Below are 24,621 nucleotides of genomic sequence, written 5' to 3'. Positions count from 1 at the left end.
TTACAGCAAATGTACACTCACAATGTCCACAAAAAACAACTTGAATGAACAAGTAGGTAACCTGCATGATGGTGGTCTAACTTGACCAGAAGAGGAAGAAGGCTCCCTTCCCTCCTTTCAATCATACCAGGGGATCGATTACCCTACACTGATAAGGCCTCAACTCATGGAACGTGACAGATGCACTATTCACAACTTTGAAGGAGCTTTGGCCACAATTCTCGGAATATAATTTAAATATTCATGTGCACCATTTAACTGGAGTGGAAATAAGTAGGTCTGACAACTAGAACAAATGGGGGTGAGAGTTGAGAAATATTTTTTCATTCACTCAGGAGCTGTGGGTGTTGCTAGCTTGGCTAGCATTTATTCCCCAATCTAGACACCCTTAAGCAGTTGGTAGTGGGCTGCCTTCTTGAACCGCTATTGTCCAATTGGCGTAGGTCAATCCACAATGCTGTTAGGGTGGGAGTTGCAGAATTTGACCTAGCACCATTGACCAAACAGTGATTTATTTCAAAGTCAGGATGGTGTGTGGGTTGAAGTGAAACCTGTAGGTTGTAGCTTTCCCATAATTTTGCTGTCCTGTCCTTCTGGATGGAAGAGGCAGTGGATTTGGAAGATGCTATCTGAAGAGTCTTGGTAAATTGTTACAATGCATCTTGTAGATGGTACACTGTAGCTACTGAGTATAAAAGGCCAAGGGAGTGAATGTTTGTGGATGTAGTCCCAATCAAGTGGGCTGCTTTGTCCTAGATGATGTCAAGCTTCTTGAGTGCTATTAGAGCTACATTTGTCCAGGCAAGTGCAGTGTATTTTATCACACTCTTGTGCTTAGTGCATGGTGGATAGGAAACAGGAGGTGAGTTAATTGCTACAGTATACCTAGCCTCTTAGCTGCTCTGGTAGCCAAATATTTACATGACTAGTCCACTTTAAATTCTGGTCAATGGTAATCCACAGGAGTTTGACAGCAGGGTATTTGGTGATGCCATTAAATGTCCAGGGGCGATGGTTAGATCATCTCGGTGACAATAGATGTGAAACATTAGCAAAGAATGTGCCAGTTTGGAGAAGGACAGGATGGCTAGACATCATCTTGATGAAAGGAGGAACTACAATGAACAGAAAAATGCCTTGTGGATTATATGGCTAATTATGAATTTGGGGTTTTCATGAATCATTTGGCAGTGTTACAGCAGGAGATTGAAGGATCCCCGTTGGAAATTCTACCTCAGTATTTTCATGAAAAATGGGAAAATACTGGCAAGAGAGAGTTCTTTGCCATCTGTGAACATTACCATTATCTATTTGTAATATGTTCTGTGGAAGTTAATGTTCATTTCTGTTTCCTTCAGAGTTCCTGAGAGTATGTTGAGCCTGTTGAGGACAATGGCAATGTCAATTTATCCAGCATCTTAAGAATATCCCACTGTACTTGACTGCAGAGACACCAAACAATTGGTGCTCAGTTGAATGAAAAGGTCAAATGTCTAGTTAAAGAAGTAGTTTTTTTAAAAAAAACATATTAAATGAGGAGGAGTGTGTAACTTTGCAGTGGTAGTTCAAAAACGTAGGGCCTGGACAATTGAAGACAATGCTGGGACAAGGAAGAGGGAGGCAGTGTAAGTAGGCAGAGTTGGAGAAACACCGAATTCTCAGACGGTTCTCCAGCTAGATGAGATTAGGAGGTAAATGGGATACATAGATGATGCAGACAAAAAAAAAAATCAAAGTTAGTTCCAAGAGCAAACAAAAATATGGGGAAAAAAGACAGGAATGGATTAAAATATAAAGGCCTGGATTTTCTCCTCAGTGAGGTAAAAACAATGACTGCAGATGTTGGGAACCAGATTCTGGATTAGTGGTGCTGGAAGAGCACAGCAGTTTAGGCAGCATCCAAGGAGCTTCGAAATCGACGTTTCGGGCAAAAGCCCTTGATCAGGAAGTGGCAGAGCAGGAGCAATGAGAGTTGGGGGTTTCGTGACAAAGCACAATTCCACTGACACCCTTTCCCATCACAGACTGAAATCATGGCCCATTTGATGGGACATAGGTTCACGATATACTATTGTAAATAGACCTGTCTTTGTTAGGTTCTCTTTCTCTCCTCCTGTTCCCCACCCAAACCCTCAACCCTGTACTCGCTATTACCACTTGGGAGGGCGTGGGAGGATGCTAGGTGAGGGAGCAATGTTGGGAGGGTGAGTAAGGAGAACATTAGAAGAATGGATAAAGAGGATGCTGGGAGAGGGAACGGTGTTGGGGGTGTGGGTAAAAAGGATGCTATGAGAGGGAGTGTTGTTGGGCTGTGGGTAAAGAGGATGCTGGGAGAGGAAGCAATGTTGTGGGGGTGTGGGTAAAGAGGATGCTGGGAGAGGGAGCAATATTGGGAGGGTGAGTAAGGAGGATGTTAGGAGGATGGGTAAAGAGGATGCTAGGAAAGGGAACAATATTGGGAGGCTGGATAAGGAGGTTGCTGGGGTGATGAGCAGTGTTGAGTTGTCTAGGCATTGAAGCTTTTGGATATTTCCACCTGATTTACTTCAAACTGTGCTCCTGAGGTAAGCTTTATACCTGTTAAGAGCTTTGTGTAACCAATGTATAAAGTGTAGGACAAACAGCTTGGTGTATATGTTTACAGATATACTAAATACATTCCTGTTGTATGTTGGCTCCTAGGTATTAGAAATAATCACTCTTTGGGTTTGGAAAGGTTAGACCTCTTTGACTAAGCAGTTTGTGGTACTGTCAGTTACTGAGCTACATCGGGCCAATGTTGTGTTACATGTAACTTGACCCTTCAGTACAGGTTTTAGCCTCCTGGAGCATTTTAAAGCACAATCCATTCCTGACCAATCGGTTCCCAACTCTTAACAGACATTACAACAAAATGTTATGGGGCCCATCAGCATGGTCTCCCACAGAACCAATTTTGGCATATCCAAAGTTCCAGGTTCAGGAATAAATCAGCTCCCACTGCGACACACAATAGTAGCAAACATCTCAGCTTAACTACTCTTGGGAATAGAAGATTGAAGTAGATATCAGTTTGTGGGTGATCGAATTTACACCAAGTCAACTTAATAGTCTTGATGTTGTTGAAATGAAATCTTTGTGTCACTAAAAGGTAGAAACTCTGCTATGTTTTTATAGGGTTCCTGCATGGAATGGAGGTAGTTTGATCTGTCGCAAGGCAACAACTGTACTTCCTTAGACTTCAAGGAGTTTGTCATTAGGAACATTTGACTTACTGGTTTAAACAAAGTGCACCTCTGCTTGGCTGTTTCCAAAGAACCCGTTTATATTTATTGATGATGTTATTAATTAATGTCAAGAGGGGCCAAACAGCAAGCTGCAACTAGGGAGGTGGGGGTGAAAGGACTGAACCCTGGAGGGGAAGGGGAAGGGGAGGAGGGGAGAGAGAGAGAGAGAGAGAGAGAGATCTGCCAACAGGCTTGGCATTCAATGGAGGCCACTTCAATGCCAGCAAAATCCCAACCAAGTCCCTATCTTTATCATCCTCATTGGAAACTATTGAATATTTGCTGCTCCTGGGCATGGGGCTGCTAATGTTGTTTATCTACCATTTACTGGAGATGAAAGCACATTGGCCCACTGCCCTGAGGCTCCGGTGTGCAAGTTTACCCCCTGTTCCACCTTCAGCATTTCTCCACATGACCTGGAAAGTTTTGACTTTGCGTATTAGAAGTACATGTTGCCCAGACTACTGCAAGTTGTCTTTAGGGAACAAATCCGGGACACCTGCACCAATCAACGCCACCACCTCGTGGCCCAACATTTCAGCTCCCCCTGCCACTCTGCTGAGGACATGCAGGTCCTGGGCCTCCTCCACCTCACTACCCGACGCCTGGAGGAAGAACGCCTCATCTTTCGCTTCGGAACACTTCAACCCCAGGGCATCAATGTGGACTTCACCAGTTTCCACATTCCCCCCCCCCACCACCTTACCCCAGTTCCAAACTTCCAGCTCAGCACCATCCTCATGATCTGTTCTACCTGTCAATCTTCCTTCCCACCTATCCAGTCCACCCTCCTCTCTGACCTATCACCTCCATCCCCACCTCCAACCACCTATTGTACTCTTGGCTACCTTCTCCCCAGCCCCACCCCCCTCCCATTTATCTCTCCACCCTGGAGGCTCCTTGCCTTCATTCCTGATGAAGAGCTTTTGCCCGTAACGTCTATTTCCTGCTCCTCGGATGCTGCCTGACCTGCTGTGCTTTTCCAGCACCAGTCCAATCTTGACTCTATCTCCAGCATCTGCAGTCCTCACTATTGCCTACTGCAAGTTGTATGGAATGCAGATCTTCTGAATTCCAAGAATTTTAGTTTTGGTTTGCTGCTTGATGCATGACACCCATCTGTTAGTTACCCTGTGGCACAAACAACAGAAGAATACCGAGACTCTATTGTAAATAAGACTGGGTCATTTAACTTTTCAGGGATGTCATTACCATAAGGGCCCAGTTGATATGCAGTATCTTGGAAAGTTGTAAATAAAGATAACAACTAAACACTATCAGTTTATTCCACTGAGGTCTTATGTAATTTCATCTCTTACGCTACAGCTAATGCTGCCAATTGTGCTGCAGATTGTAAACTGTACGTCGGTGTTAAGGGCACAATGGTAGAACACTAATATGGAACTGCACCATAATATAGTTAATGCACATTTTGCAATCAATAATGGCATGAAATCCAGGAATAAAGTGTGACATGTGAAAGATATAGTAATGTAACTCTTTTCTGTTCCAGAGTGTCGGGTGATGAAATCATCGTACTCGCGTTCTGGTAGCGCCACACGACATTCTGGATCAAGAAGTCCCGGGCTATCTCGTCGAAGCAGATCTCCTGCATCAGGTACTTTTTTTTAAAAGAATGGCCATACAAGTAAAACCATCAAGTGAAGTGATAAACTGATCTTAGCAACCTGCTGAGGAAATTGTGTGCGAGAATGCATTGTCAGAAAGATACTTGGCCTGTGGACCCACATAAGTAGCTTCCAATCTGTTTTTAAATTACTTTGCGCAGTGTGGCCATTGCATTTATTGCCCTTGAGAAGAGTGGTTGTGAGTTAACACCTTAAACTGCTGCAGTCCTGAGCTGCAGGTACACTCACAGTATTAGCTTCTTATGAAGCTGCTCTCATGTGACTATTTCTGACCTTTATCCCTTACCCTTATCCATGTCAGACTTTCACTTGATGTTTACATCACAAAACGCTTTTGAATGTTGCTTTAAAAGTAGCCATTGTAAATAAGTGTTCTGCATCCTGTCTGGCAGAAAAATTCCAGATTCAAGGGGTGGATAATGCTTATTATGACTTTGTTGGACACTTACCCCGGAAGGTTTAGCACTTATGGCACTTTAGGATCTTCTTTGTCTCACGTTTCTCAAATAACGCATGGTTTATTTTGCCAACAGGAAACACTTTGGGCGTGATTCTTTAAATTTTTATATCTGGAGGTCATTTTAACTTAATGCAATATAACAAAGCTGATTTCAGATTAGCTGCCACTTACGTACTCGGCTACACTAATCTTGGATTGGCAAAGGAAGGTTAACCAAACTCTGAAACGGGAGGCCAATTTGATGTTTCAATTTTATACCATTTCCCCAAGTTAAACTTGCTCCTGCTTTATTTATAAGACAGCTGCAATATAAACTGTAATAATGCGTGAACAAAGAAGACACCTGGGTGTTTGAACTTACACATGTAATAGAACAAATATATGTTCAATGTGAAGGTCAGAGTTTTTGAATAGAACCACACAACCTGATTTTCACACAGTTGTTTTGTAGTCATTATTTTTTAAAAATGTGCTTCAGAGATCTGTTTTTCCAGATTCAGAAAATTGTGTCTCCCACACCTATAATACTGTACCCTGTATGTAGTTGTATATTTGTGATCTCTAATGTCTTCATCTCCTTATATTAATCTTTGTTACAAAGCTAAATGTTGTCTGTAATTGTCTTTGTCTTTAACCCTTCTTATGTTTTGGATTTGAATCTCTTCTATTTATGATCGTGTGGTAACATCTCTCCTTAATGTTTTTTCCTTCTGTTTGTGTGTTAACTGAATGAGTGCAGTTAAAAGAGGAGGTTACTACACAGCTTTCTCTCCAGTCAAATCCCCAGGTGAGCCCCTCTTTTCATACAATCCCATCTCATACTTTGTTACCATCCTCAAGGCAGGTTTGTTTCAAACGGTAATATTCACAAAGAGCTCGAGTTTTCCCCATCTCAGCAGTTGATGAGGAACTGGAAGGATGAGGACTGTACTGGACCTGGTGGCTTGATCACATGAACTTATCTAGACCTAGTATAATTGACGAATGACAGAAATAACAGCAAAGTAGTTTTTGGTGTGTCAACCTCATTTGCTACTTGAAACTTTCTGGGGATGGAACTACTTTTGGGCTTTAGGATAAGAAGAACGGTAGCTTAAACCCCACTGAAGTCAACAAAGATGAAAATAAGCTGCTCTGTGAAATAATGGGCCATGTAATGTTGATTTGTGAGAGAGTTGGATTTGCACAGAAGCAGAGTTAGAAGAATTCACCAATATCCACGATAATCATTGCAGCTCTATTGAATGGAAAACTACACCACATAAGCAAAGTATTGATTTTGAGAGAGATAAAACACAGAACTGGAGATCTGAAACTAAAACAAACTGCTGGTGAAACTCAGCACATCTGCCAACATCTGTTGGTGGTGGTGGTGGGGGGGGGGGCATTGGAGGAGGGGAAAGCAAAGTTAATGTATCAAGATCAGTGACTCTTCATTGGAACTGGGCTACATGTGCTAACTCTGCATTAGTTCCAATTGATTTTGTGGGCACTATTGTAGTCAGTTGATGCAAAATAATGGACATAAGGTGGCAGCAAATGCATTTAAAAAAAAAGACACCTTTTCTATACACAGAAAGCCATTACAATGTGTGTGCTTCCAGTTTGATGACATTACACTACAACATTACATGTTTGTCTCTAACACAGCTACTGAGCTTAAGTAATTCACAGTATGTAAGATACTTTGTGAGGTGCTAACACACAAATCTTTATGAAGTAAAAGTGTTCAATGTTAAATTATACAATTGGCTTAAAAATAAAGCACTGTGGATGTTGGAAACCAGAAACAAAAATAGAAATTGCAGGAAAAGTTCAGCAGGCCCAGCACCATCTGTAGAGAGAAAGGAGAGTTGACTTGAAGCTTTATCTCTGCAGATGCTGCCAGACTTGCTGAGTTATTCAGCAACTTCTGTTTGGATACAATTAACTCTGTTCATTGCAATAGCATCCACTACACCCCCACCACCCATTATAATAGGTTGTAAATGACATGTGTCGAAGTGTGGGTAAAACTTTGATGGATGTGGAAGGCTACTTTGGAGCCTTGGACGGAGGTGAAAGGGGAGAACTCATTCCTTGACTTCATTCCAAAGCCTCACTCTTCAGTTCATTCATCTGGTTCCCATCATTTACAACCACGCTTCCCAAAGTCACTCCTGAGGCCCTTGGCCCCACTGACAGGGCCCTGACCTCATTCCCAAGCTTCATTCCTGCACAAACTTCGTTGTCCAGCCTCACTGCCCAGCCTCAGCCTTTGATGTCTTCCTGGGACCCCCTCCTCATTCAGTCATTCCATTTGCTGTTCAGGGTGACTTTTTCACTGATTGGTTGACCCTGTGAGTGAATTCCCCTGACTGTTTTTGGATTTCAGGGGTGTGTTCACCTGCTGTAACTGTGTAATTTGAGCCCAGTCTATGGTTTTAACCAGATCCCAGGCCACAAGGTAGTTATGGAGGTGGAGAGAGTGGGGCTTCAGGCAGTGAATGCCTTTGAATGAGGGACCATAGCTGTGCTCCAGAAGCAATCCCAGATGGTACGCTTACTTAGTAAAGCAGTACCCATTTAAGACTAAGACGAGGAGAAATTCCTCTTCCCAGAGGGTTGAGAGTCTTTGGAACTCCTTTTCACAAAGAGCTATGGGTGCAGAGTCCTTCTACTTATTTAAGTTTGAGATAGATACTTCATCAGTAGGGGAATCAAGGGTTATGGGGAAGGGTAGGAAACTGGATGTGAGGGTGGGGTAAAACTGAGGTACTAGGAAAAAGTTCCAAGCAGAAAGGAAAGTGTTCCTGGCTATCGTGTGGCTGCACTGTTGCCACCCTTTTTAAACACAGAGAGTACCACCTGACTGGTCGATGGGAGGAATGAATCCAGTTGGTAGCTGGAAAGAAGGGTCAGTCAGAGGAATGGAAGGGAGGGGGAGGGGATGGAAAAGGAGGTTCTTTGAAATTGGAGAACTCAATGTTGAGTTCTCTGGGTGTAGGCTGGCCAGGCGGAAGACGAGGTGTTGTTCCTCCAATTTTCAGTCTGGTTCACTGTAGCAATGGAGGAGGCCAAGGATGGTCATGTGGGAAAGGGAGTGGGAAAGGGAATTAAAATGGGTGGTGACTGGGAGGTCAGGTCAACCCCTGCAAGCCCAGTTGAGGTGCTTGGCGAAATGTGCCCTAAGTTTTACGTTTGGTCTCACCGATGTAGAGAAGACCTTCTCTAAGCTCCAAGTGTGAGTTGTAATCACATGCAGCAAAGCATAGGAAATGGGAATGCAGTCTGTGGTTTACATCAATTAATGGGACATAGCTGCAGTTTCCTAAGAGACACAGCCAGTGTGTGGAGTAACTATATAAATTCCATCTTTGATTGTCAATAACATTTTCTGATTGTTTCAGTTCAGCAGGGAGTGAGGGTGATGGAAAACTGTAGGAAGAAAGCTTATTATATTGGTTAATGTATATTGCCAACAACATTCAAGAAGCCTACTTAACCCAAACTGCCAAACTCTAAATGAAAATAAATAATGAAAATAAATAATCAAGCAATGGCATTCGAACATAAGAAGAACATAAGAAACTATAACAAGAGAAAGCAACTCAGCTTATTGAGCCTGCTCTGCCCTCAGTAAAATCTGACTATAGGTTTGGTTTTGGATGTCAAGTGTTGGGACTATCAAGTCAGGTTGACAGGGGGCCAAGGAGGATTCGGGAGTAATGGAAATTGCTCAATTGTATCTATTTCCAGGAGTTAGAGACAGTTTTAAGCTGTCTAACATTTCCTGGGTAACAATTCAGCTAAGTAAATTGGAATTGTTCTGATTAATAATCAGAAGATCTTATTGGGTCAATTTTACAGAAGTGCATGTGGCAAATGGACAGCTTTCCAGAGCTGGGTTGTATGTAAACATTCCCTGTTGTGAGAAGAACAGAGTGTGCACCGGGAGTTGCATGGGTTGGGTGTGACTACACAAACATGACAGACACCAACCAACCAGAAGCGTTTGTCAACTTTGCATTTTATCTTGGATTCCGTTCCATTAATTTGCAGTTCATGCACAACCGCAGGTAAATGTTTCATGGAAGTCTGATGCTGATTCCAAGTGAGATGACAATCAAATTGCCCCATTTCATCACTTGTACTCTCAGCTCCTCGTTTGCTGACTAGTTCACTTTGATTGTGCTGTTTTTCTACTATGCTAAATGTATTTCCAGTACTTCAACGGAAAAGGGGAATAAAGCTGGAGGATAAATTATGTATACGCCAGCTGAAAAGCAGCATACTGAGATAAATGTTGAGCTGGGAACCTCTTTTCTTATCATTTGATGTTTGTCTTAAAACTGGAGTAATTCTGAGTTTCAGCAGCTGGGCGTTGGATAATATTAAGTTAACTATATCACTTATATTCTCATTCCTATGGGAGGAATCCACCTCTCAACTGTAGGTATTATTGTATTCTTGGATGTGTCACGATGTGTGAATGTTTTAATCGATTTATCACATAGCAAGGTGCTGATCCACTCACTGTATTGATTATCAAAGGGTCAGTGTCACAGCCAGGAGGCTCATTACCAGAAAATCCAACTTGTTGCCTTTTTCAGAGCCATTAGACCAATTTAAGTTTATTTATGACTGTGGCTCTGTCTCTGTCATATGCTGTTCATCTTTTGTTATAGCTCATTTATTTAGCGAATTCAGGGACTGCCACTATTACAGAACCATTAGAATGTAACATCGTAAAACAAGGGAGTCACTGGCATGAACAAAGGGTTGTTGTAAATTTGTAGTAAACTGAAGAAATTATGTTTTCAGGGATTTTCTTGACTGTCATTGCTTGCTGAAACAATTAAATATCATCTCAATCATCGTAGAATCCCTACATTGTGGAAGATGTCCAGTCGGTCCATTGAGTCCACACCGACCCTCTGAGCAGCATCTCCCCCAGACCCCTACCCTATCCCAGTGATCCTGCATTTCCCATGGTTAATCTACCTAGCCTGCTCATCCCTGGACACCTATGGCAAATTTAGCATGGCCAATCTACCTAACCTGCACATCTTTGGACTGTGGGAGGAAACCGGAGCACCCGGAGGAAACCCACGCAGACAGTCGGCCAAGGTTGGAATTGAACCCAGGCCCCTGGCGCAGTGAGACCACTGGTCTACCATGCTGCTGCCTTCTGATTGAATTAGTATTCAACTGTTCCAGTGACTTAGAATCATAAGGATGAATTTTACAGGGGCTAGGGGGGCACAGAAGCTGAACATGAGCTGAATGACTGAAAGATGACTACTCTGTCCCAATAATGCACTGTTAGTGGCGTGAGCAAGGGTGCGACTTACTGTGCTCCTCATTAGTTGGCAGCTCCAGCCACCTCAGCAGCGCCAGAATTCAGCGCTGTGTGTTGCTGAGGCTTGCAGTAGGTCCATGAAGAATCACTAGTGTCTAGAACCAGGAAGGGCCCAGGCCCACAGGTATCTTACACCCTTGGAAAGGAAGACAGGGTGGGAAGCTCAAAATGGGGTGCATCTTTGAGGCCTGTGCACCCCTGATGCACCCAGGGTATAGTATAATGATGTATGCAAATTATAATGTAAATTATTAGAGTGTGGAAACAGGACCTTCCAAAGAGCAACCCACCCAGACCCATTCCCCTATATTTACCCCTGACTAATGCACCTAACACTACAGAAAATTTAGCATGGCCAATTCACCTAACCGACACAACTTTGGAATGTGGGAGGAAACTGGAGCACCTGGAGGGAAGGACACGGGGAGAATGTGCAAACTCCACACAGACAGTTGCCCGAGACGGGAATTGAATCCAGGTCCCTGGCGCTGTGAGGCAGCAGTGCTAACCACTGAGTCACCGTGTTGATGTGACTCTGATAGCACTCCGAGAAGGCAGGAGCCTAGAATGAGAATGTAAAGAGAAAATTCTTAGAGCTGTACTTAATAATGTAGTCTATAGACATAAGTAAGAGTGATGCAGTGCAAAAGAAGCAGCAGCCCCCTACCTACAAAATGCAGATACGTATATATGTATATCCACAGATCAGAGATATTAAGAATTAATATTTATTGCCAACCCCTAATTTCCCAAACTAAGAGTCAACTATATTGCTGTGAATTTGAAGTCACATGTCAGCCAAACCAGGTAAGGATTATAGATTTCCTTTCCTAAGTCATAGAATCCCTTTGAAAGAGGCCATTTGTCCCATCAATCTACCCAGACCTATTCCCTCCACAACAATCCCACTTTTGTTTATTAATTATGGTTTACCTGCACATTCCTGAACACTGCAGGGCAATTTAGCATGGCCAATCCACTTAATCTGCACATTTTGGGATTGCGGGAGGAAACCCACGCAGACATAGGGAGCATGTGCAAACTCCACACAGACAATTGCCCAAAGTTGAAATTGAACCCGAGTCCCTGGTGCTGTGAGGCAGCAGAGCTAACCACTGCGCCACCATGCCGCCCAAAGGATGTTAGTGAACCAGATGGGTTGTTATAGCAATGAACAGTGGCTACATGATTGCCCATTAGACTAGCGTTTAATTCTGGATTTTTATTGAATTGAAATTTCATCATCTGTGATTCAAACCCATGTCCCCAGAATATTGCAGAAACAGAAATCACTGGAGAAGCTCAGCAGGTCTGTGAAGAGAAGCAGAGTCAACATTTCGGATCCAGTGATTCCAGAACTAGAAAATACAGAACAGTTCAGTTCAAAAATTGAGATGCTATTTTCTGTGGTGGGGGAAATGAAGAACAAGAGAATGCCATCCTAAAGTTAGAGGTAGGCCATTCACGACCAAATTTAGGAAGTACTTTGTCACAGGAAGGGTAGTGGACATTTGGAATAGTCTCTGTGAGTTCTGTGTCAATTATAGCTATGAAATTTGAGTTCATAAGATTTTTGTCAGATAAGGAATTCAACAACCATCAAGCAAAGGCAGTAAAATGGAGGTGAGGTGCAGGTCAGCCTTGTTCTAATTGAATGGTGGAGCAGGCCCAAGGGGCTCAATTTCCTCCTCCAGTTCCTAATTTACCTATACTGTATTGTGTCTGTGAAGCTGCTTGATTGACTGCTCTGTGCTCAGAGACCTCTTTAGATTGTGATAAATGTAAAATCCAATCTTTGACTCAATCAAACCAGCAGGATGTCACATTATTGTAATGAGACAGATGAGGAAATGCCAAGTGAAATCGACACACTTTCCGCAAAGGAGGAGGGAAAATCTGATGAGTATTCATTATTGTTCTCAAAGGGACTGAAGACTTGCTAGGTGGGAAAAGATCAGGGTCCATTTAGTTTGCCTTCTGTCATCCTCGTTGCTGCATGATGCAATAATAATTGAGTTATTGACAAGATAGCACTCAATCTCCATCAATTAGTCTACAGCAGACACAAACATCAACTGAGGAAAGGCACACCAGTGATGGAAAGCTTTGGAAACATTAAATGGGGCTTGGTTTTAACTTCGTGAATGGATTTTGAGTAAGTTTAAAATTTCACGCTGTAGTTCCAAAGTCGCCTGTTTCTCCCAAGCACTTGACACTTACTACTCATTACATCTCATGACTAGTTTGAGATATTAATGACATGTTAGAAAGCAACATTGTTTGATGCGGAGGTGAAGGTTTCATTCTTGGCAATGTTGTGTGACAAAGGCAGAGGAAGGCAAAATAGAAAGAAAGTGAATATAGTGTGTGAAAAGAGCAATGTGTTCAACATTAATAAATCTGGAAAAAAAAAGCCCTTTAAAATCCTTCAAAATCCATCAACATCATGACTGATATTTTCTCTTTTATACAGCCATATTTATTGTTATTAATCAATGGCTTCATAGAATAATTTACTTCAGCTGGGAAAGGCACTGATATTACAGGAGTCTTCATGGTATTGAAATCAATTTGACAACTTTAAGCCTGTAGAATGTAACAAAGTCTATAGCTTTCAAGATCATTGTGGGGAGATGGGACTGAGTAGAAATCAGGTTTTCATTCTTTGTGGTAATAAATTAATTGATAAAAACTATTAGAACAGAAAATTCCATATTTTGATTTGACTGAATCAACTGTGGTTACTGTGAAGTCTTTTTTTCGATGTTTATTATCTGTTGTCTATTTGGCTTTAGTAAACACTTCATTTAACTTATTAAAAATGTAATCATAATCTTTGCAGTACAAATTACTAGATTGCATGTTTGATTTCAACTTTTTGACTTTTGAACCTACACTGTTGACCAACTTAGTAAATGAAACAGACAATAATTCTACAATTCATATTACTGATGAAAAATACCATTTAATGAGACAAATTTGTTTAAAGGAATGCATGGACAGAGACCTATCATCTCAGTTAGTCCAATATTCTAGTTATTCAATATGCTCAATCTACAGGTTTTTCATGTCACTGGGATGGTGCTCTTGAAATTGAGCTATGCCTAGAGTTGTCACGAAAAATTTGTGAAGTTGTGCAAAATTCTTCTATTTACCTGTCTTTTGAGGCCAGGTTGAACATGGACCAGATTTCTGTGTTTAACAAGAATGTCTACTTATTGCAAATAAGTAAGTAAAAGATCATGAACTGTCAACATACAGCTGTACTGGTTAAAATGCTAACTAAACTCTCCTGCACACACACAACCACACATACACGCACACAAATAAACTTCTAACAAGGCTAGAAAAGGTGTTCCCAATGATGAGAGGGTCCAGGACCAGGGATCACAGTCCAAGGATAGATGAGAAACAAAAACAGAAATGGCTGACAAAACCCAGCAGGTGTGGCAGCATCTGTGGGAGGAAAGCAGAGTTATGTTTTGAGTCTGATGACTTTTCTTCAAAATAGGGGTAGCTCTCTCTCCCTACACTCTCCCATCCTCCAAGTGCAAGATTCCAACTGAGGAGGATACATTAAAAAAAATTACGCTGTGATTATGATGAAGCAGGCAAGCAGGGAGATTAAGAGTATTTTAGTCTGTCATTCATCATCCTTTCACCAAACACAGTCCCTCTAAATTCATAGTCTTTCCTCTGCACTACTCAACAAATTTCCATTAACTTTACAACAAAGACAAAACAAGTTATGGAAAGATATATATTGCCCCAACATAGCCAATAAATAAAATTTGCCAGCCTTTATATTCATGAAGTAACGTTAAAATTAAATGTTCTAGAAAGTCAGTGGTCTTCCACAGTAGGCTTGGAGCAGATTGGAAGTCATTTTATGCTGAATCCTTTTTATCCCCACACCTGTTGAAATTAGCGCAAAAGGAATTTGCGCCTGGCATAAATTGGGCTGCCAATTTGCAATTAACCAAATTTGTGCTATAGGCAAAGACCAATTCCTTTTCAATGTTATGTAAAATAAACAAACAAAAGACAGTGCTTACTTCTTCAAAATAAATCTTGATAATCACATTGTTTTACATGTTGAAAATCAGCAGGGTAGATATAATGTTCCATGTAAGAAAAAGGTTATTTTGCATTATGTAACAATATGAAATTTCTGGGGGTTTTTTTTGAAAAAGATTGTCTATCAATCTGTGCTTTTTAAATTTTCACGTCATTTAAATATTTATTTTCTTGTGCGCAGTGAATGGAACTCCAAGCAGTCAGCTGTCAACACCCAAATCCACAAAGTCATCGAGCTCCTCCCCAACCAGCCCTGGCAGCTTGAGAGCTCACAAGGTAAATAAAAAAATCCGTTCATATACTCACAAAAGATTGACTTTTGCTGAAAACCTCTACACTGACCAAAAACAGCAACAAATGGGAGAACTCTTTAATAAGGTGTGATTTCAAAGAGCTATCAAGCATATAGGGTGCAGCTTTGAACATGTGAATGTGCAGGCACTGTATTTCACTGTATCTTGGGAGCCTGGGTTTCCTAATTTTAACGTTTCTTTTGTCTTACAAATTCTTTTGATGGGACAAGTCATAACAATGTTCCAGTCCTCAAAAGATCTCCTCTTCATCACTAGCTTTGAAAAGGTGACTGAGCCTGCAAGCCATGAGTGACTTGTTCTCTAACTACCCACTTCTTTTATATCTTTGACTGTTGACTTGTCTGAGACTAGAAACTTTGGGAGACTGTGACCATGGACCGGCATCCTGCCACCACAATGCTGCTATCCTATTTTTGCAGAGCCTTTCAAAACCAGCTGAGGATGCTCCAAGGATTGTATCTTCAATCATCAGCTGTAGTATAATCACTTCTGTCCAGTCATTATCCTCCCTTGTCCCTCTCCCTAATGATTATGGCCTCTTCTTCACTATCAGCTGCTAATCCCTTCTAGTTTTGGATAAATAAATATTGGCGAGAGTGTGATTATGAAAGCATTTTAAAAATTTAAACCAAGAAAAAGAAATTAGAACTGCAGTTTAAACAAGTGCTGCACAGTGATGGGAACCTGAATTGTAGTTCCAGTGTACAGGAGGTTGCTGGTAGGTCAGGGACAGGTTTACAAGGCTGCAAGAGGGCACCGGCAATCAGGGTGTTGGTTTGAAATGTGTGTACTTCAGTGCCAGGAGCATCCGGAATAAGGTGGGTGAACTTGCAGCATGGGTTGGCACCTTGGATTTCGATGTTGTGGCCATTTCAGAGACATGGCTGGAAGAGGAACAGGAATGGTTGTTGCAGATTCCGGGATTTAGATATTTCAGCAAGAACAGAGAAGATAGTAAAAGAGGGGGATGGTGGGGTGGCATTGTTAATCAAGGGAAGTATTACAGCAGCTGAGATAACGTTAGGAAAGGAGAGATCACCCTGTTGGGAGTTTTCTGTAGGCCCCCGAATTGTTCCAGTGATGTAGAGGAAGGGATAGCAAAGATGATTCTCGAAAGGAATGAGCATAGTTGTTATGGGGTCTTTAACTTCCCCAACATTGACTGGAATACTATAGTTCAAATAGTTTAGATGGATCAGTTTTTGTTCAATCTGTGCAGGAGGTTTTTCTAGGCACAGTATATAGACAGGCCCACAAGGGGCAATGCCATATTGGATTTGGTACTGGGGAATGAACCCGGCCAGGTGTTAGATTTGGAGGTAGGTGAGCACTTTGGCAATAGTGATCACAATTCAGTTATGTTTATTTACGCCATGGAAAGGGATAGGTATATACCGCAGGGAAAGAGGTATAACTGGGGGAAAAGCAATTATGATGCAATTAGGCAAGATTTAGGATGCATAGAATGGGAAAGGAAACTGCAGGGGACAGACAGTTGAAGTGTGGAGCTTATTCAAGGAACAGCTACTGTGTATCCTTGATAAGTATATACCTATCAGGCAGGGAGGTAATTGTCAAGTATGGGAGCCATGGTTTACTAACAAAGTTGAAGCTCTTGTCAAGAGGAAAAAGAAGGCTTACGTGAGGATGAAGCGTGAAGGCTCAGTTAGGATGCTTGAGGGTTACAAGGTCGCCAGGAAAGACCTAAAGAGAGAGCTCAGAAGAGCCAGGAGGGCACATGAGAAGTTGTTGGTGAATAGAATCAAGGAAAACCCTAAGACTTTCTGTGGGTATATCAGGAATAAAAAAATGACTAGAGTAAGATTAGGGCTGAAAATGTGTTGCTGGAAAAGCGCAGCAGGTCAGGCAACATCCAAGGAACAGGAGAATCGATGTTTCGGGCATAAGCTCTTCTTCAGGAATGAAGAAGGGCTTATGCCCGAAACGTCGATTCTCCTGTTCCTTGGATGCTGCCTGACCTGCTGCGCTTTTCCAGCAACACATTTTCAGCTCTGATCTCCAGCATCTGCAGTCCTCACTTTCTCTCATAGAGTAAGATTAGGGCCAATCAAAGATAATAGTGGAAAGTTGTGTGTGGAATCTGAGACATAGGGCAAGGGTTTAATGAATACTTTTCATCAGTATTTGCACTGGAAAAGGGCAACGTTAGTGAGAATACAGAGATGCAGGCTACTAGATTAGATGGGATTGCGGTTGACAATGAGGAGGTTTTAGCAAGTTTGTAAGATCTGAAAATAGATAAGAAATCTGGGCCAGATGGGATGTATCCTTGGATTCTCTGGGAAGCCAGGAAGGAGATTGCAGAGCCTTTGGCTTTGATCTTTGTCATTGTTGTCAACAGTAGTAGTGCTGGAAGACTAGCAAATGTTGTCCCCTTGTTCAAGAAGGGGAGTAGAGACAACCCTGGTAATTATAGAGCCTTACTTCGGTTGTGGGTAAGGTGTTGGAAAATGTTATAAGAGATTGATTAGATTAGATTAGATTACATTACATTACATTACAGTACGGAAACAGGTCCTTTGGGCCAACAAGTCCACACTGACCCGCCGATGCGCAACCCACATCTACCCCTTACCTAACACTACGGGCAATTTAGCATGGCCAATTCACCTGACCTGCACATCTTTGGACTGTGGGAGGAAACCGGAGCACCCGGAGGAAACCCATGTAGACACGGGGAGAACGTGCAAACTCCACACAGTCAGTCGCCTGAGGTGGGAATTGAACCCGGGTCTCCGGCGCTGTGAGGCAGCAGTGCTAACCACTGTGCCACCATGCCACCCATAGGATTTATAATCATCTGGAAAGGAATAATTTGATTAGAGATAATCAACACGGTTTTGTGAATGGTAGGTCATGCCTAACTAACCTTATTGAGTTCTTCGAGAAGGTGTCAAAACAGGTGGGTGAAGGTAAAGCAGTTGATGTGGTGTATGTGGACTTCAATAAGGCATTTGATAAGGTTTCACATGGTAGGCTATTGCACAAAATACGGAGTTTCAGGATTAATGGTGATTTAACAAATTGGATCAAGAATTGGCTAGCTGAAAGAAGAGAGAAGGTGGTGGTTGATTGGAAATGTTCATCCTGGAGCTCAGTTACCAGTGCTATGCTGCAAGGATGTGTCTTGGGGCCACTGCACTTTTGTCATTTTTATAAATGATCTTGATGTGGGCATAGAAGGATGGGTTAGTAAATTTGTGGATGATACTAAGGTAGGCAGAGTTGTGGATAGTGCAGAAAGATGTTGTGGGTTACTGAGGGATATAGATAAGCTGGAAAGCTGAGTGGAGAAGTGACGAATGGAGTTTAATGCGGAAATGTGTGAGGTAATTCATTTCGGAAGAAATAACAGGAATGCAGAGTACAAGGCTAATGGTAAGTTTCTTGGCAGTGTGGACGAACAGAGAGATCTTGGTGTCCAGGTGCATAAATCCCTGAAAGTTGCCACCCAGGTTGATAGGGTTGTTAAGAAGGCATATGGTGTGTTGGCAGGTATTGGTAGGGGAACTGAGTTTCAGAGCCACGAGGTCATGCTTCAGCTGTACAAGACACTGGTAAGGCCGCACCTGGAGTATTGCGTACAGTTCTGGTCACTGCATTATAGGAAGGATGTGGAAGCTTTGGAAAGGGTTCAGAGGAGATTTACTAGGATGTTGCCTGGTATAGAGGGAAGGTCTTATGTCGAAAAGCTGAGGGACATGAGGCTGTTTTCGTTACAGAGGAGGAGGTTGAGAGGTGACTTAATTGAGACATAAGGTAATCAGATGGTTAGATAGGGTGGACAGTGAGAGTCGTTTTCCTCAGATGGTGAAGACTAACACAAGGGGCCATAGTTTTAATTGAGGGGTGATAGATTTAGGACAGATATCAGGGATAGTTTCTTTACTCAGAGAGTAGTAGATGTGTGGAACGACCTGCCTGCAACAGTAGTAGACTCGCTGATGTTAAGGGCATTTAAATGGGCATTGGACATACATGTGGATAATAATGGAATGGTGTGGGCTAGATGGGCATCAGATTCATTTCACAGGTCAGCATAACATCGAGGGCTAGAGGGCTTGTACTGCGCTCTATCGTTGTATGTTCTAATGTGACTTTGATCAGAGTTCTGTTTATTGAAAGTCAAAAGAAATGAACTTAATTTCAGTTTGAGATTTTGTGAAGACTACAGCAAATAATACGATGTAAATAGGGTCAGAGCAGGGATATGAACTTCATAAAGTGTGTGAGAGAGCAAGGACAGGAGCCTCATAAAGAGAAGATTAGACTTGGGTGAGGAGGGCAGCAGCAGTGGGAGATGAAAACTGTAGACAGAGACTCCCTTCACCCTGCTTTTACCAGTCACAGCTGATGTTCCCTGATCTTGGGAAAATGTATATGTGATTGCTGGGTATTTCTTCCATTTATCTTTTGATTGGCCAAATCAAAAGATGATATCATAGCCGAAGAGTAAAGTTAAGGAGTTCACTTTTAAAATCTTTAACACCAAATTAATTAATTGAATAAAAGAAAGATGGTTAGGCAGGTGATGTGTTGCAGCTGTAACATGTGGGAGCTGGTGGATAGCAGTATAATCCATGCTGACCACATCTCCTGCCATCGAAGGAACTTCAGACCAAAATTGCTGAGTTGGAGTCTGAGCTATGGACACTGTGACACATCAGGGAGACGTGGAGAGACCTGGACACTGGTTCAGAAGACAATCAAACCCCTTAAATAAATTAGTCAAATTTGGTCCGTGGTCAGGAATAGGAGGTTATGACTATAAATGAGCTAGGTATGGCGATCCAGAAATTAGCTTTGAAGGAACCTCAGAAAGTGCACTTGTTTGAGAGGTTTGAGGTTTTTGCTCTGAGTGGGTGAGGGCACAAGTTGTAGGACAGGTGAGTAAATTGACCAAGCACCAAGCTCCAGAGCTATTTTCAAGTGAATGGAGAAAACAGAAATGTAGTAATAATTGTTGGTTATCATTGTTGGAAGAATATATACTGTTTTCTCCAGCAAAAGCAGAAAATCCTGAAGGCTGTGTTACTTACTTGGTGCTGAGTTTCGGGTTATCTCTTTTTGCGCTGGAGAGGAACTTGCTGCAGGAGTGGAAGATCTCGTTGTTGTGGTCAAGGAAGGTGCCAAGAACATGGGTTGGACCAGGAAAGACATTCTGCTGAGGGACTGCAAGGAGCTAAGGCAGAATGACAATGGTAATAAGATCTAGATTATTATCTGCACCAAATGCAAATTGGCAAAGAGCAAATAAGATTTGAGAGCTAAATGCATGGCTCAAAGATTGGTGAGGGAGCAGTATCACCAGTACTATGGAAAGGATTGTGGCTGAGGTAGTAATCACAACATGGTAGAATTTCAAATTCAGTGGGAGAGCAATTTGGATCACAAAGCCGTGTCCTTAAATTAGAAAGGGTAATTAGTGAGGTGTGAAGAAAGAGTTGAATAAACTGGGTTGGGAAAATGAACCAAAGGGCTAGCTAGTGATTAATCAGTGGTGGATATTTCAGCTGATATTTCATAAAGCTCAACAATGAATTATTCCAGTCAAAAAGAATGACTCGATAAGCAGGTCAAACCACCCGTGGTTAACAAAATTGATAAAGCAGTGTAATGAATCGAAAACAAAGGCATGCGATGGACAAAATTCATTATGAAAGTAAATTAGCAGGAAATATGAAGACAAACAGCAAGAGCTTCTAAGGGGTAAAAAGAAAGAGAGAAGCTAAAGAAAGTGTGGAAGCCCTGGAGGATGCAACTGGAGAATTAACTTTGAGGAACAGGGAAAAGGCAGATAATTTTAAAAAAATACTTTGCATTAGTCCCCACAGTGAAGACAAAGATAATGTATCCAAATTTGCTGGTGATGTAAAAATAGGTATAGAGCATGTTGTAATGAAGACAAGGGGATACAGACAGAATGAACGGGAAAACGTTTGGGAGATTAAGTTTAATGTAGGAAAGTGTGAGACCACGTACTTTGGTAGGAAGAATAAAAGGTCAGACTATCATTTAAATGGAGAGAAATTCCAAAAATGTGCAGTGTGGTGAGATCTGGGTAATCTTGACCATCAATCACCAAAAGCTTGCAGTTACACCAAATAATTATGAAGGTCAATGGAATATTGGCCTTTATTGTTGGAGTATAAAAGTGGGCAAATCTTGTTACAAGTACATGTTGTTGGTGAGGCCTCATCTGGAGTACTGCATATAGATCTTAAGATCCTTAAGTATATCCTTAAGAAAGGATATACTGGCAGTTTTTTTTTCTAAACTCACCAGCTGAACTTGTGAGGAAAGGCTTGATTGTTCAAGAACAGCCGAACAGGTTTTTATTCATGAGAGTTCAGAAGAATGAGGGGTGATCTATTGAAACATGCAAGGTTCTGTTGGCTTTTGACAGATAGATGTTGAGAAATTGTTTGCACTGGTGGGGGACACAGGGAACATACTTACAGAATAAGGAGACACTCAGTAAAAACTGAGACACATTGGAATAACTTTTGTGATGGTCAGATTTTCAACCCATGAAAATTGTGGAGACTAGATCACTGAATTTAAAGAGGAGGTAGATAGATTTTTGGAGTAGTTATGAGGTGAAGGCTACAATAACCAGGCAACAAAGAGGAGCTGAGGCCTGAAGCTAATCAACTATACACTTATTAAACAGTGGGGCAGACTTGAGGGGCCAAATGACCATACTCATTCCCCCATTTCTTCCATTCTTACACTCCAGAGATACTTGAACATTGCATACACTGAAGTATTTAACTCCACAATCTCAGTATATTCTTTAAATTTCAACAGACCATAAGACACAGGAGCAGAAGTAAACCATTCAGCCCCGTCGAGTCTGCCTCACTGTTCAATGTGATCATGACTGATTTGATAATTTTCAACTCCACTTTCCTTGGTGACACTTAGAGTCACAGAGATGTACAGCACAGAAACAGACACTTCGGTCCGATTATCCATGCCGACCAGATAGCCTAACCTAATCAAGTCTCATTTGCCAGCACTTGGGCCACATCCCTCTAAACCCTTCCTGTTCATATACCCATCCAGATGCCTTTTAAATGTTGTAATTGTACCAGCCTCCACCACTTCCTCTGGTAGCTCATTCCATACACGTACCACCTTCTGCATGAAAAGGTGAACCCTTAGGTTCCTTTTATATCTTTCCCCTCTCACCCTAAACTTATGCCCTCTAGTTCTGGACTCCCCCACCCGAGGGAAAAGACTTTGTCTATTTATCCTATCCATGTCCCTCATAATTTTGTAAACCTCTATAAGGTCACCCCTCCGCCTCTGACGCTCCAGGGAAAACAGCCCCAGCCTGTTCAGCCTCTCCCTATAGCTCAAATCCTCCAACCCTGGCAACATCCTTGTAAATCTTTTCTGAACCCTTTCAAGTTTCACAACATCTTTCCGATAGGTAGGAGACCAGAATTGCACGCAATATTCCAACAGTGGCCTAACCAATATCCTGTACAGCCGCAACATGACCTCCCAACTCTTGTACTCAATACTCTGACCAATAAAGGAAAGCATATCAAACGCCGCCTTCACTATCCTATCTACCCGCGACTCTACTTTCAAGGATCTATGAACCTGCACTCCAAGGTCTCTTTGTTCAGCAACACTTCCTAGGACCTTACCATTAAATGTATAAGTCCTGCTCTGATTTGCTTTTCCAAAATGCAGCACCTCACATTTATCTAAATTAAATTCCATCTGCCACTCCTCAGCCCATTGGCCCATCTCATTAAGATCCTATTGTACTCTGAGGTAACCTTCTTCACTGTCCACTACACCTCCAATTTTGGTGTCATCTGCAAACTTACTAACTGTACCTCCTTTGTTCACATCCAAATCACTTATGTAAATGACGAAAAGCAGTGGACCCAGCACCGATCCGTGTGGCATTCCGCTAGTCGCAGGCCTCCAGTCTGAAAAGCAATCCTACACCACGTTTGAGCCAGTTCTGTATCCAAACGGCTAGTTCTCCCTGTATTCCATGAGATCTAACCTTGCTAACATGGGGAGCCTTACTGAAGTCCATATAGATTACGTCTACCACTCTGCCCTCATCCTCTTTGTTGCTTCTTCAAAAAGCTCAATCAAGTTTGTGAGACATGATTTCCCAGCATGCTGACTATCCCTTGTCAGACTTAGTTCTCTTACTGATTAAAAATCTGTCTATCTCAGTCTTGAATATACAATAAGTTAGCATCCACAATCTTCTGCAGTAAAGAATCTCACAGATTCACTGCCCTCAGAGAAGAAGTCCCTCCTCATTTTTATTTTAAATTATTATCCCTTATTCTGAGATTATGCCCTCTGAACCAAGACTCTCCTTGAAGGGAAAACAACCTTTTTGCATCTAAATGTCAAATTCCCGTAGACTCTTGAATGTGTTAGTCTCTAGATCAAAATGGTTCTGTAGCACGTTTTCCTGTAGTGATAGCAGATGTATTTATTTCCTCTTCTCTTTCGCCCCTCCATTATTCAGTAATTTTGGAATGCTATTAGTGTCTTCTAACGTGAAGGCTGATGCAAAATATTTATTAAATTCCAATGCCATTTCCTGGTTCCCTATTATTATTTCCCCAGCCTCATCCTCTAAGGGGCCTAGTTTCACTTTTCGTGAAAGTGAGGTCTGCTGATGCTGGAGATCAGAGTCAAGAGTGTGGGGCTGGAAAAGCACAGCAGGTCAGGCAGCATCCGAGGAGTAGGAAAATCTGCGATTCGGGCATAAGCCCTTCATCAGGAATGAGGCTGGTGGGCCGGGGGACTGAGAGATAAATGGGAGGGGAGTGTTCAGCCCTCCAGCCCACCAGCCTCATTCCTGATGAAGGGCGTATGCCCGAAACGTCGATTTTCCTGCTCCTCAGATGCTGCTTGACCTGTTGTGCTTTTCCAGCACCACACTCTCGAATCTAGTTTCACTTTTGCCTGTCTCTTCCTTTGTATATATTTAAAACTTGTATACACAGTTTGTGTACCAAATCATTGACAAAGTTGCACTTCTGTAAACATAAAACTTTAATCTCTAAACAAGTTCTGGTTTCTATAGATTACATTATTTTTCCATCACTAATGTCAATCCATTTTAATTCTGAAAATAAATTATTGGGCTGAAATTGTTCTGTGGAAAATGCACAAATTAGAATTATTAGTAACAAGTGAATAGGGTGTAAGATTCAGGAGTTCTCCCCCTGTGATTGGTGGAATGGTGAGAGGAAGGAGTTTTGCTAAAATACCATGGAGTCTATTTTATGCCTTCTTATTGGCTGGGTCAAACAAACATGGGAAGACATGATGTGGAGGATCACAAATGGAGAACAGAACTCATTTGATGTTATCCACTGTTACAGTGAACGGGTGGAAAATCATTTAACTGTGAGAACATCTTCCCTGCAGGTTTCCCTTCCTTCCCTCCTTTGTGGCAATGCTCAATGATTAGTCAGTAAAGACCAAATACTTTTAG

At 42.0% G+C, this 24,621-nt stretch overlaps 1 protein-coding gene across 6 annotated transcripts in view; it reads left to right on the top strand.

The window, feature by feature from the left end:
* Positions 1-24,621, top strand: part of dclk2a (doublecortin-like kinase 2a) — a 330,873-nt gene that overhangs the window by 183,748 nt on the left and 122,504 nt on the right. For 5 of the 6 annotated variants that reach the window (XM_043699545.2, XM_043699574.2, XM_087974319.1 and 2 more), the window contains exons 4-6: positions 4,780-4,884; positions 6,115-6,162; positions 14,975-15,069. In XM_043699545.2, the coding sequence (XP_043555480.1) occupies positions 4,780-4,884; positions 6,115-6,162; positions 14,975-15,069 (248 nt within the window). The remainder of the gene's footprint in view (positions 1-4,779; positions 4,885-6,114; positions 6,163-14,974; positions 15,070-24,621) is intronic. The other variant, XM_043699555.2, reaches the window with a different exon arrangement.

The sequence above is a fragment of the Chiloscyllium plagiosum genome, unplaced genomic scaffold (genome assembly GCF_037043375.1).
Source record: "Chiloscyllium plagiosum isolate Xiang-an unplaced genomic scaffold, Cpla_swu_hap1 HiC_scaffold_1, whole genome shotgun sequence".
NCBI classification, from domain to species: domain Eukaryota; kingdom Metazoa; phylum Chordata; class Chondrichthyes; order Orectolobiformes; family Hemiscylliidae; genus Chiloscyllium; species Chiloscyllium plagiosum.
The sequence above is the reverse complement of the archived record's forward strand: the minus strand, read 5'-3'. Positions and strand labels throughout refer to the sequence as shown.